The sequence below is a fragment of the Spea bombifrons genome, chromosome 5, assembly GCF_027358695.1.
Source record: "Spea bombifrons isolate aSpeBom1 chromosome 5, aSpeBom1.2.pri, whole genome shotgun sequence".
NCBI classification, from domain to species: domain Eukaryota; kingdom Metazoa; phylum Chordata; class Amphibia; order Anura; family Pelobatidae; genus Spea; species Spea bombifrons.
Window position 1 is genome coordinate 4,445,104 of NC_071091.1, and position 12,399 is coordinate 4,457,502.

Here is a 12,399-nt window from a genome sequence, read left to right on the forward strand (position 1 = left end):
TGTAGTTTCATTTTCTTAGAATCCGCATTTTCTTGTTGTCTGTTGACAAATAATGAAAGAACTACAAGCTACTTCCGCACAAAAAACGTCACCACCGTTTCTTTTTATGGTTCTGCTTCATCAGAGGTTTTATCCGGAATCCAAAGAACCAGCTGGAGATTCTCCTGGGGAAACCGAGGCGTTCTACGATTCCCCGCGGTGCGGTCAGACAGTATCTTAACACGTTTAATTTCAGCAGTGTCGGTAATATGCCAAAAAAAATAACATCATTTTATAAAATCAGACATTTTATTGCAAATATAAAAACATATAACCTGTAATTGTTGGTTCTCTCCTTTTAACCCTATGCTCTGCTGCCACTAGTGGCTGGATGTGGAACTGCAGGTAGAACCCCCTTAAAGAAAAAGCCAATGGAACAAATGTAAACGATAAACGGTGAACGTTAATACTAATTTTTGGAGGGGGGGGTCAGTCGGTGTCTGGATCACCGCTTTTCATTGGAAGGCTGGCCGTTACTGCACCATCGTAGTGATGATGGCACCTGCGCACGCACTGGAAACGCAAACCCAATACATTCTCCGCAGGGTGAGAGTGGCGGAGCCAAGCGGTGCTGCAGAGCGTTTCACAGAGAAATGCTGAATTTTGAGTCATTACATGGCATTTTTCCTTAGTTTTAGGAAAATTATTTTTTTTTTAACTTAAATAGAAAAATAAAATGAATACATTTAGTTACGCAGACCCTACAAAAGGCTGTCATCGCTTTAGCTGCATCATTTTATACAATCGCTGCAGCAACAAATAATAGTAACAATAATAATAGTAATAATACAAATAATAATAGTAATAATACAAATAATAGTAATAATAAAAATAAGCTCCCTCTTCAACTATAAACTACATGGAATGATTAAAAAGGAACATTCTGTATCAGCAACTGATGTTCCTTAGTGTGATTATATACCTCAGATGAGAAGCCTGCCCCTCCCCCGTCCAGAATACATCACTGACTGGGGGGCATTTATTATTGAAGCCTACAATCCCCCCAGTTGCCAGGACCTGCACTGATATAACCCCCTTCGATCCTGTGTTTGCCAGTAGCCATAGTGATCCGGCTGGAGGGGGATGGGGGGGGTGGATCAAATCTTTATACTGGAGGTCACCATTGTAGGTAATCATGTGACATTCACTAGCCCCGCCCTGCTACTTCACCTCACTGGAAATACTGCTTTACGGCAGGCCTAACATCTTTCCTATACAAACCATAGCTGATAAAAAAAAAAATAAATAATAAAAATTCAGGGAATTAACACACACATTGCATATTTTACCACAAAGGAAATAATTAACTAATTGTAATTATTTGTAGGTGGCAGAAAATAAAAGAAAAAAAAAACAAAAATTTTATAATAGACACCAAAAAATACAGCAAGTTATACAGCAGTCAAAAACATTTAATTACAATTAGCAGTAATTATAAAAAGAAACCCCACAGGCAGTGCTCACCAGTAGTGAATAAAGTGGCGTCGGTACAAATATTTTCTCCTCCTTGGAGATTTGGTCCAGGTGCCCATTTCCCAAAACGCTAAATATTCTGAAGAGTTTATAGCCTTAGAAAAATAATTTTATGTATAAAGTAAGGATGCGAGCCCCTGTCACGTAGCCTCCAATCAGAAGCAAGAAAGGGGGCTTTGGTGCCGTCTTATAGCCAAAACGCAGAAGGTCACCTGTCACAGGTAAGGGGCGGGTATGGACCTTTCCCTTAGGCACAACGAGTAACGTTACCATTTACTTTTATGCTTCTTCGTGCCACGAAAGGCTACTGGAGTCTCCAGTGAAGTGCTGCTTCCCCGGCTCTCTGGGTCGCTTTAATATTTCTCCGGGCAGAGGCGCAGTGTTTGGCCACGCCCACTCCCCACCCACTTCTGCTCCCAGCTAATTTAAGGTGGTTTGGGTCTAGCCCCACCCTCTCCCGAAGCCACTCCCACAGAAGAGGGAGCGTTCCCGCTAGCCTTCCCTGCGAAGTACCCAGGTATGCCTACCCATGGTCCTCTGTGTTTGCGAGGCTAGTTCTTCTGACCCGGAAGCCTCTAGGCCAGACCTGGGCAAAGCACGGCCCGCGGGCCACATCCGGCCCGCTGAATAGCTCGGACCGGCCCGCAAAGAGTGTCCTGGTGACTCACCAATGAGTCCGGTGTCCCCCCCCGCCCCGGTCACTTACCTTAAACTCCTTTGTTGGAAGCGTTTGTCTCGGGTGCCGGCGCTTTACGCTGGGCGCCGGCATATGACGTCAGACGCCGGCGATCAGCAGTGAAGCGCCGGCACCCGAGACAAACGCCTCACGCTTCCAACACAGGAGTTTAAGGTAAGTGACCGGGACGGGGGGGGAGATCCTGAGAAGGGGGGGTTAGGGAGTTAGAGGGGAGATACTGAGAAGGGGGGGTTAGGGAGTTAGAGGGGAGATACTGAGAAGGGGGGTTAGGGAGGGAGGTCTTACTGTGTGTGTGTGTCTTACTGTGTTTGTGTGTGTGTCTTACTGTGTGTGTGTGTATCTTACTGTGTCTGTGTGTGTCTCACTGTGTCTGTGTGTGTCTTACTGTGTCTGTGTGTGTCTTACTGTGTCTGTGTGTGTCTTACTGTGTCTGTGTGTGTCTTACTGTGTCTGTGTGTGTCTCACTGTGTCTGTGTGTGTCTTACTGTGTCTGTGTGTGTCTTACTGTGTCTGTGTGTGTCTCACTGTGTCTGTGTGTATCTTACTGTGTCTGTGTGTGTCTCACTGTGTCTGTGTGTGTCTTACTGTGTCTGTGTGTGTCTCACTGTGTCTGTGTGTGTCTTACTGTGTCTGTGTGTGTCTTACTGTGTCTGTGTGTGTCTCACTGTGTCTGTGTGTGTCTTACTGTGTCTGTGTGTGTCTTACTGCGTGTGTCTTACTGTGTTCATAGCTTATTCAGTTATTGTAATAAATATTTTAGCCCATTTTTTAGCTCAAAATATTTTTTCCTTTTTTTTCTCCTCTAAAATCTAGGTGCGTCTTATCAGCAGGTGCGTCTTATAGAGCGAAAAATACGGTATGCACTCCGAAGCCTTGTTCATTTTGTTCACTTCTGTGCTGTGCTAATAGTTATTCAGGCCTTACTTATTCAAGCACCTCTACCAATGACGTAGGCTTGAATAACTTTATTAAACAGCACATAAGTTAACAAAATGGACAAGGCTTCGGAGTTTGTAGTTTGTAGAGGTCTGGCCCTCTAAAACCATTCCAATTTCTCATGTGGCCCCATGGGAAAATTAATTGCCCACCCCTGCTCTAGGCGATCGCAATACAGCGGCTACGGAGTCACACATGGACCAACACGCAACGTCCCAGTGGAAATACTTATAACCCAAATGACATTAAACTTCGCAAGCCGCTGACTGTCCCTCGAAAAAACCTTTCCCACCCCATTCCGAGGTTTCTTTTCCTCTACAACATGAGCTTATCTGACTTGGCTAAAACCCTGAAGTATTTGATGGATCTGCTTTTGGGTGGAAACTTCATCTCTTAATCAACGGCTTAGCGAGAAGACACCTAAAGACAAGCTTTGCACATGAGATGTCTGAGCTGCAGAACAGCAACGCATACATAATGCGACATGCAAGTGCAACATGGAAGCATAGAATCTGCCAGCAGATCGGCCCCATTCGGCCCCCGTCACGTCTGTCCCTTTTTTTCCTGCTTTAAAAACCTTAATCAGTCGTTGGTCTTGTCTTAGATTCAGGAGCCGTATGTCTATCCCATGCGTCTTTAATCCCCTCACTCTATTACCCTCTACCACTTCTGCTGGGAGGCTTTTCCACCACCCTCTCATTAAAATAAAATATTTTAAATGTCATTAATACTTATACTATTCGATATTAAATAAGTCATTGGAGGACTTGGAGGACACGATCTGCCTCACTGAGGACTAAACCGGAAACTCATGACGAGCTTCTCCACAGGTTAAAAATTATTTTTACAAAACAATTAAAAATTAAAATTTTCCTCCAGGGAAATCTTTTTTTTTGGCTGTACAGTAACAAAACACTGTATACCGCGAACCAAATAATACATCCAGAGTGCAATTCTGCATAAAAATCAAAATCCATAGGAATCCCGATTAATTATAAAATACAAGTAAACAACGACATTTCTGTGTCAGCAGTGGGATTGCTGCGTCCCTCCCCCACTCTCGGGAATAATTTAAGGTCCAGGCCTATTTTGTGGCATACTTGTAGTAAAAGTTCCTTGGTATTCTTTGAGGGATTTGCCGCCCCAGGGGTACCAGAAGCCCCCCGGCCCCGTTGGGTTCATACCCCACAGTCGCTGCGTCTGTCCACAGGCTTCCTGACCACAATTTGTTGCGCTGAAAGCGTGGCGACCGCGACGTGGAAGAAGATCTGCCACTCGTCGCGCAGTCCGTACAGGTAAACGTTACAGACGCAAATCACCGCCAGGAGGCTGCAGGTCTTCAGCTTCCGCGCCGAGCAGTGAAACAGGAACAGGTAGCACTGAACGAGAAGACACGAGACGGGCGGTCACCGGACGCGCAAAGATATTCACTTCCTCAACGCAGGGACTTCAAAAAGGGGACGATGTAACGGAAATGTGACTGCCTTCGCACCTAAAGCCTGACCACCGGCCTCAACAGAGATACACACACTACTGCTCAAAAGTTTGGGGTCACTGAGACATTTCCTTGTTTTTGAAAGAAAAGCACATTTTGTCCATTAAAATAACATGAAATGGATCAGAAATAGGGTGCAGACAGGGTTAATGTTGTAAATTTTTTACCCTTTCATTACAAAGCCTGTACATGTATGGGCCCACAATGCATTGTTTTTAATGGGTTTAAGGACAACCTTAAGGGGTTAATGGAATCTCTTCATAGGCCTACAGAGGCCCTTTATCACTCCCATCACTCCTGTGTTCCAATGGCCCTTTATCACTCCCATCACTCCTGGGTTCCAATGGCCCTTTATCACTCCCATCACTCCTGTGTTCCAATGGCCCTTTATCACTCCCATCACTCCTGGGTTCCAATGGCCCTTTATCACTCCCATCACTCCTGTGTTCCAATGGCCCTTTATCACTCCCATCACTCCTGGGTTCCAATGGCCCTTTATCACTCCCATCACTCCTGTGTTCCAATGGCCCTTTATCACTCCCATCACTCCTGTGTTCCAATGGCCCTTTATCACTCCCATCACTCCCGTGTTCCAATGGCCCTTTATCACTCCCATCACTCCTGTGTTCCAATGGCCCTTTATCACTCCCATCACTCCTGTGTTCCAATGGCACGTTGTGTTCACTGATCCAAGTTTAAGTTTAAAAGGCTAATTGATGGTTATAAAACCCTTTTGCAATTATGTTACAGCCGGAAACGTCCTTGTTTTCCATGAAAGCGGCTGAGTGACCCCAAACTTTTGAACGGCCGTGTATCTTGGCTGGGTGGTATCCCAGGCCAGACACAGGGCAGCGCCCTAGCGGCTCCCTAACGCTTACCAACGCAGTTGCCGTCCTCTATGCTGAGCGCTGGGATATGACATCATAACCTGGAGCACATGGATCAGCGCTCCATGGTGTAATAAAACCCTAGAGCTGCCCCTGGGTAGAAAACACCCAGTAACCAATCAGAACGGTTCTGAATTTAAATCGTTGTTCCTGATTGAAGAATGCAAAAGGTGGCAATAAATCAATTGGTATCCCCCTCCCCCCAAAGCAAAAACATTTAAAAATGGGGATATTCAATAATTTTTACAAAGGCATTGCACAAATTCTTTCTGCGGGTAGACAAAGGTAAAGCACTTTTTTTTTTTTTTGTTATAAATTAAATAAAAAAAAACAATATAGCAACAATACACAAAGTTTACTTACCTGTAATATGTTTGCAGAAAACGCCGTAAGAAACGCTATCACCCTTCCTGAGTTTTCGGAGCCGTCCTTGGAAAAGAAAGCGCGGTATCGGTTAACACGCAACGAATGCAGCTCCGGTCCTGCGCTCCTAAACGCCCTGGTACTTAAGGGGTTAAAACGAAAATGGGATCCTTGCGTTTATATTACTAAAGTTTAGGAGTTTTGTGATCTAACCATGCGCCACGCGCTGCCGTATTTGTGTAATTTCAGTACATCCTCACATTTAAAGTGGTTAAAGGTTCAGTCCCACTTAGACACGAGACGCAAAACGAATGCGCTCCCTGCCGCGTTAGAAAGACCTGTCGTTATATCGTTTTTTTTCTCCTCTGAAGGGTTAATAACAGGCCCAAGAGGTAGAATCTTAAAATTAATTAATAACAAGAGAGATAACTTAATGGGGAGGAATAAAAAATAAAAAAGAGAACGAAACACAAAAACTGCTCTGGTCCTATACTGTTAAAATTGCACATAGGAGACCTTAAGGGGTTAAAGTAAAATGTATTTGGGTCCTGAGGTTGGTGATAATAATAAAAACAGATGATTTTTTGTCATTGAAGACCTTGCTGCGTCAGAGCCCCGCTTTTATGATAATTGTCCCTTTTATGTGGAACATCTCCAGTTTTTGAAAGCACTTCGGTAATTGTCGCGTCCCTTTTGTCTCCCGACGGGCTGGGAATCGAGTGCCAACGATGTCCTCGGCGGAGCGCAGCTTTGTGTTTCTACTCGTGTTCCTGGCACTAACCACCCAGAGACCCACGTGTCCTCCTAGGAGGAGCCACGTGCCTCGTCTGGACTTCTTCGCACGTAAACAACAAAAAGTCTCCAAAATAACAGCTCGGTAATCGGAATAGAGATGTGCCGGGGTAAAAAAATAAATAAGAAAAAGGGGCAAATCTGGTAAAGAACTGCATTAGATTGTAAGCTCCTGAGAGCGCCTTAAGAAAAGACCTAAGCTGCCTTCAAGGCTTGCAGTGTAAGTAAGGTTCTACAGACCACCTCCCCTGGGGAGAAACATTTACCGGCGGATCGGCCCCATCCGGCCCCCGTCTAGTCGCCCGTTTCTCCTGCTGTAAAGACTCAAACCTTAATCAGTCGTTGGTCTCGTCTTAGATTCAGGAGCCGAATGTCTATCCCGCGCATGTTTAATACCCTCACTGTATTACCCTCTACCACTTCTGCTGGGAGAGAGACCAGGCGACTTACCTGAAAAGAGTTTTCGGCCAGATGCACCCCGCGGATGAGACTCAGGGCGCCGCACATGATGTTCAGAGTTAGAGAAAGGATTCCCAGCGCTGTGACCGGCGTCATCCTGTAATTAGGGGCTTCATACAATTAAAAGAGAGACTCTTATGAATATGACGTCCCACCCTGGACACCCACTACTCACACTCACACTCAAGACGTGGCCCCCACGCTTCCCCGAGAGCGCAGTGCGGTTACGTGTTAACAAGACAGGGTGGGTACTCTTTGGGCAAAGCGAGGGGTCTCTTACAGGGATAATCCGCTCAGTTTACCCGCTGGCTCCGTTAACTTAATTAGCGCATGTAATAAATACTCATGCGGGGATCTTACCGGACGCCGTGGGGGAGACCGCTGTGCCGGAGGCCGCGTGCCCGTTGGGAAAGCCATTCACCTCTTCAGCATCTTCTAATTTGATGACGACGGGTGGAGGAGAAAGATCCGGGTGGACCGGAGGACCTCCAGCAGAGTTAAAATTGTGTTTGACCCGCTGGATGACGCTGTCTGTTACAACAAGACGAACAAAGTGTATATAACAGATAAAAGGTCTTTATGGTAAGGTTCCTCCATCCAGTAGAGATGGTCTGTTCCTGTGGGGAACTCGGCCCCCGTCTATTCGCCCGTTTCCCCTGCTGTAAAGACTCAAACCTTAATCAGTCGTTGGTCTCGTCTTGGATTCAGGAGCCGTATGTCTATCCCATGCATGTTTAATCCCCTCACTCTATTACCCTCTACTGCTTCTGCTGGGAGGCTGTTCCACTTATCTATCGCTCTCTCAGTAAAGCAAAACTTACATGCAATCATTGGATTACCGTTTAACTGATCGCTATTCTGCTTCTGAGATCCATAATTTCACAGATGTATTACAAAATAGTGAAATAGCGTCAGAGAGCGAGTGTGCGACAGAGAGCGAGTGTGCGACAGAGAGCGAGAGTGTGACAGAGAGCGAGAGCGTGACTGTAACAAAGCAAAAAAACTTGGTTTTGAACCCCCCCAATAGGGGTGTCTTACATTGGGGGGGCATCTTATAACGGAGGAAACCCGGTGAGTTCCGGTTGGAATCTCCCGGAAAACGTACTCACCGAACTCCAGGAAGGCGTACGGCCGGGAGGCGAGGGCGATGGCGGTGCTGTTATAGGAAGCAGAGAATTCCCAGAGGATCTCATCCAGGAAGCAGAACGCCACGGCTGGGGGGCAACTGTCAGGGCAGATCATCAAGGAGGAGATGACACCCGCGGAGCAAAAACTGCCGGTGGGGGGGGGGGATAATAAAATAAAAAGGGGTCAATTAACAGAAACACACATTAGAACCCTGTGATACCCTCATACCCAGCAAACCTCCAGAAAGGGGGCATCAGGGGAGGAAAGAGGGGCATCAGAGAGTCGGGGATCGCAGTAATAAAGACTAAAGCTCTGAGAATACAGAGTAAGTGGCACTCACTGGATGCAGAGCTCACTCAGTCTGGCCGTCCCCCGGGCTGGTTTTCTGGACAGGGTTGGACACAGAGCTTTGAGTTTTTTCTTGCACTCCAGAATTTGTTTGTTGGCGTGGAAATCGTTGGAGGCTGAGAGCGGGAGTCCGTCCTGCAGCCGCACGACACAAGCGTAGAGGATGACGGGCATTCTGCACCCCCGGCTCACGAGTCCTGCATCTGCACCAAATACACGCACGACAAACGCTGTCCTAAAAATCAAACGCCACGACTACACAACGAAGAGGAGACGGGGACGCGGAGGCGGTCGGTGGAGAAGTTAGGGAGACATTGAGAGAGGGAGAGAAGGAGGAAGAGCGGAAGAGCGTGAACGGGGAAGAGCGCGAAAGGGGAAGAGCGCGAAAGGGGAAGAGCGGAAGAGCGCCAGCGGGGACGAGCGCAAGAGCGCCAGCGGGGACGAGCGCAAGAGCGCCAGCGGGGACGAGCGCAAGAGCGCCAGCGGGGACGAGCGCAAGCGGGGAAGAGCGCAAGCGGGGAAGAGGGCAAGAGCGTAAACGGGGAAGAGGGCAAGAGTGTAAACGGGGAAGAGGGCAAGAGCGTAAACGGGGAAGAGGGCAAGAGCGTTAGAGCGCAAGCGGGGAAGAGAGCAAATGGGGAAGAGCGCAGACGGGGAAGAGCACAAGGGCGTAAGAAGGTGGAATAATAAGACAAGGTCATGTTTCAGATGATTTTTTCTGAATGGGAGAGTGGCCCTGGTGACCTCAGCAGTGCGTTCAGCCGGAGCCCGTGTTCTTTAGTGTTAATGATGCGCACGCTGCTGGCTCCGGGCGCCCAGCTGGGTCTGACGCGTCTCAACTTACCGAAACCTAAAAAACTCTTTGTTTTTCTGAAATTCTGTCTAATTCAAGACTCTGGAACTTCGGAGGTCCAAACATTTCATACCGGCCGCCAAATCTTCTTTATACAGCTATAAAAAACAAAATCTGTCAGAATGTAACATACAATAAAGTCTGAAACGAGCTCGTTACAGAACAGTCCGACGGTCTCCGCTCAGGATTACGTCACGGGAGCCAAAGTGCAGCCACGGGAGGGCTGGAACTGCTGAATATGACTAAACACATTACTCTGCATATAACGTATGCTGTAAATCGTCAATTTTAATAGAACGGCCCCAAAAATGTATCAGCGGATTCGGGGAATGAGGGCGGCAGCTGCAAGTTCTCTTGAGATTAAGCGGAGCGAATGATCTACTGCCGGGCGGATTTCTTTTCCTGTGCATGCGCTGGCAGGAGAGGTTGGAGCCCCGCCAAGCCTGAGCAAGACAGGGACTTTTATTCTAGATTGTAAGCTCCTTTGAGCAGGAGAGTCCAACTCGCTATACGATGCTTTGAATCTTATGTCCCGTTTACCTACTGTACAGCGCTGCGGAATCACTGCGACCTGTACGATACATTCATTATATACGCCAGCGGCTGAACGGGCCAGTGATTGCTTCTCAGATATGATCATATATATGTGTGCGTGTGCGTGTATATATATATGTATATTATCATATGTATTAACATCTACGCATATGTTTACATACATATATATGTGTGTAGTACTGGTCAAAAGTTTGGAAACAAGGACATGGCTGTAACATAATTACAAAAGGGTTTCTAACCATCAATTAACTTTTTAAACTTAAACTTGGATCAGGGAACACAATGTGCCATTGGAACACAGGAGTGATGGGAGTGATAAAGGGCCATTGGAACCCAGGAGTGATGGGAGTGATAAAGGGCCATTGGAACACAGGAGTGATGGGAGTAATAAAGGGCCATTGGAACACAGGAGTGATGGGAGTGATAAGGGGCCATTGGAACACAGGAGTGATGGGAGTGATAAAAGGGCCATTGGAACACAGGAGTGATGGGAGTGATAAAGGGCCATTGGAACCCAGGAGTGATGGGAGTGATAAAGGGCCATTGGAACACAGGAGTGATGGGAGTAATAAAGGGCCATTGGAACACAGGAGTGATGGGAGTGATAAGGGGCCATTGGAACACAGGAGTGATGGGAGTGATAAAAGGGCCATTGGAACACAGGAGTGATGGGAGTGATAAAAGGGCCATTGGAACACAGGAGTGATGGGAGTGATAAAGGGCCATTGGAACACAGGAGTGATGGGAGTGATAAAGGGCCATTGGAACACAGGAGTGATGGGAGTGATAAAAGGGCCATTGGAACACAGGAGTGATGGGAGTGATAAAGGGCCATTGGAACACAGGAGTGATGGGAGTGATAAAGGGCCATTGGAACACAGGAAGGATGGGAGTGGATTTCTTATCCATTTCATGTTATTTTAACTGACAAAATCTGCTTTTCTGTCAAAATCAAGGACATTTCTAAGTGGCGCCAAACTTTTGAACCATAGTTTATATACATACTGTAATATGTGTGTATCTCTCTCTGTGTGTGTGTGTGTGTGTGTGTGTAATGTAATACATGTAATATTGTGTTTTTATATAAATCTATATTATAAATATATAAAATTACTATTATTAGAAAGAATATTTTGCTGTGCAGAAGAATTAATACATTTCCCGTCAGATACACACAATTTGCATGTGGGCGGGGTTAATGCAGAAATAATGTATACAAACACGGACACAAATAACACAATAATCGGTCGAAACCCCCACCTGTCACCCAGCGCACCCTGTGTGTCCCTTCCCGGCCCCACTACCCGCACTGCGCGGCTCTTTGGATCAAATTCCAGCTTCGCTTACATGAGACGAGCTTGGCATCAGTGATGTCATCAGCAGAGCGTCGTTACGTCATGGGGGTCGCCCGACAACCACCCCCATCGAATCTGTGGTTGGCAAAGAGGACCCTAAACTGGGATTCCAGCGGAGCAGCGAGCTACTGCCACGGCGCATGCGTAATTCTTAAAGCGGCAATGCCACCCTGTGGAACTTAAAAGGGCAACATTGGCTTTGTAACTGCTTTATTATAACTACATTATTGTTATTACATAGCAGCTTAAACATACATCTACAGAGTAATTTAATATCAATCAATATATATTTTTTATTATTACTATTATTATTTTGTTCTTTTAAGACTAATTTCCTTCCAATAGAAAATCTTCCATCATTTTATTTGTCACAAAAAGTACTTTCCGTTGCACAAATATTCTTTTTTAAGTAAATATTATGTGTTTTATAAAATGCACAGAAAGACTCATTTAAATTATTTATGGAAATAAAATTGTTTTATTTCTACACCTCACGGTCATGATTGAAATCCTTAGGTCACCGTCTAACTTCCCTGAGGTATACTTTGTGATAACATTCAGTATTTTTGATGATAACTCGGTGGTAGATAAATGGAACAGTGTCCCAACAGAAGAGGTAGAGGTTAATACAGAGAAGGAATTTAAACATGCATGGGATAGACATACGGATTAAGGTTTCAGTCTTTACCGCAGTAGAAACGGGTGACTAGACGGGGGCCGAATGGGGCCGATCTGCCGGCAGATGTTTAAAAAGCTGACATACTTTAACAATGATCGCCGTTCTTGTTCAATCAATGAGGGAAAACTTAAAAGGACTTAAAAAAATTTTTTTAATTATTTTTCTAAATATATATTTTTTTGCCATAAACTATTACTAATTTCATTGCATATCTGGGAGCGTAAGGGTTAATATATAATATATATATATATATATATATACAGTATATATATGAGCAGCACCATCCCCATTGTCTTTTGTTATGTTCTGCACTATCTGCCGTGCCCTGTTTACTCGGTGC

General features: G+C 45.8%; 1 protein-coding gene across 1 annotated transcript; it reads right to left on the reverse strand.

Annotated features, from left to right (window-relative positions):
* Window positions 1-3,964: 3,964 nt before the first annotated feature.
* SEC22C (SEC22 homolog C, vesicle trafficking protein) lies at window positions 3,965-11,503 on the reverse strand. The gene is made up of 8 exons (XM_053468299.1): window positions 11,373-11,503; window positions 9,462-9,568; window positions 8,610-8,820; window positions 8,251-8,414; window positions 7,502-7,672; window positions 7,133-7,251; window positions 5,891-5,956; window positions 3,965-4,524 (listed from the first exon to the last, which is right to left on the reverse strand). The coding sequence occupies exons 3-8, from the start codon at window positions 8,789-8,791 to the stop codon at window positions 4,324-4,326; spliced, it is 903 nt and encodes a 300-aa protein (XP_053324274.1). The 5' UTR covers window positions 8,792-8,820; window positions 9,462-9,568; window positions 11,373-11,503; the 3' UTR covers window positions 3,965-4,323.
* Window positions 11,504-12,399: the final 896 nt, after the last annotated feature.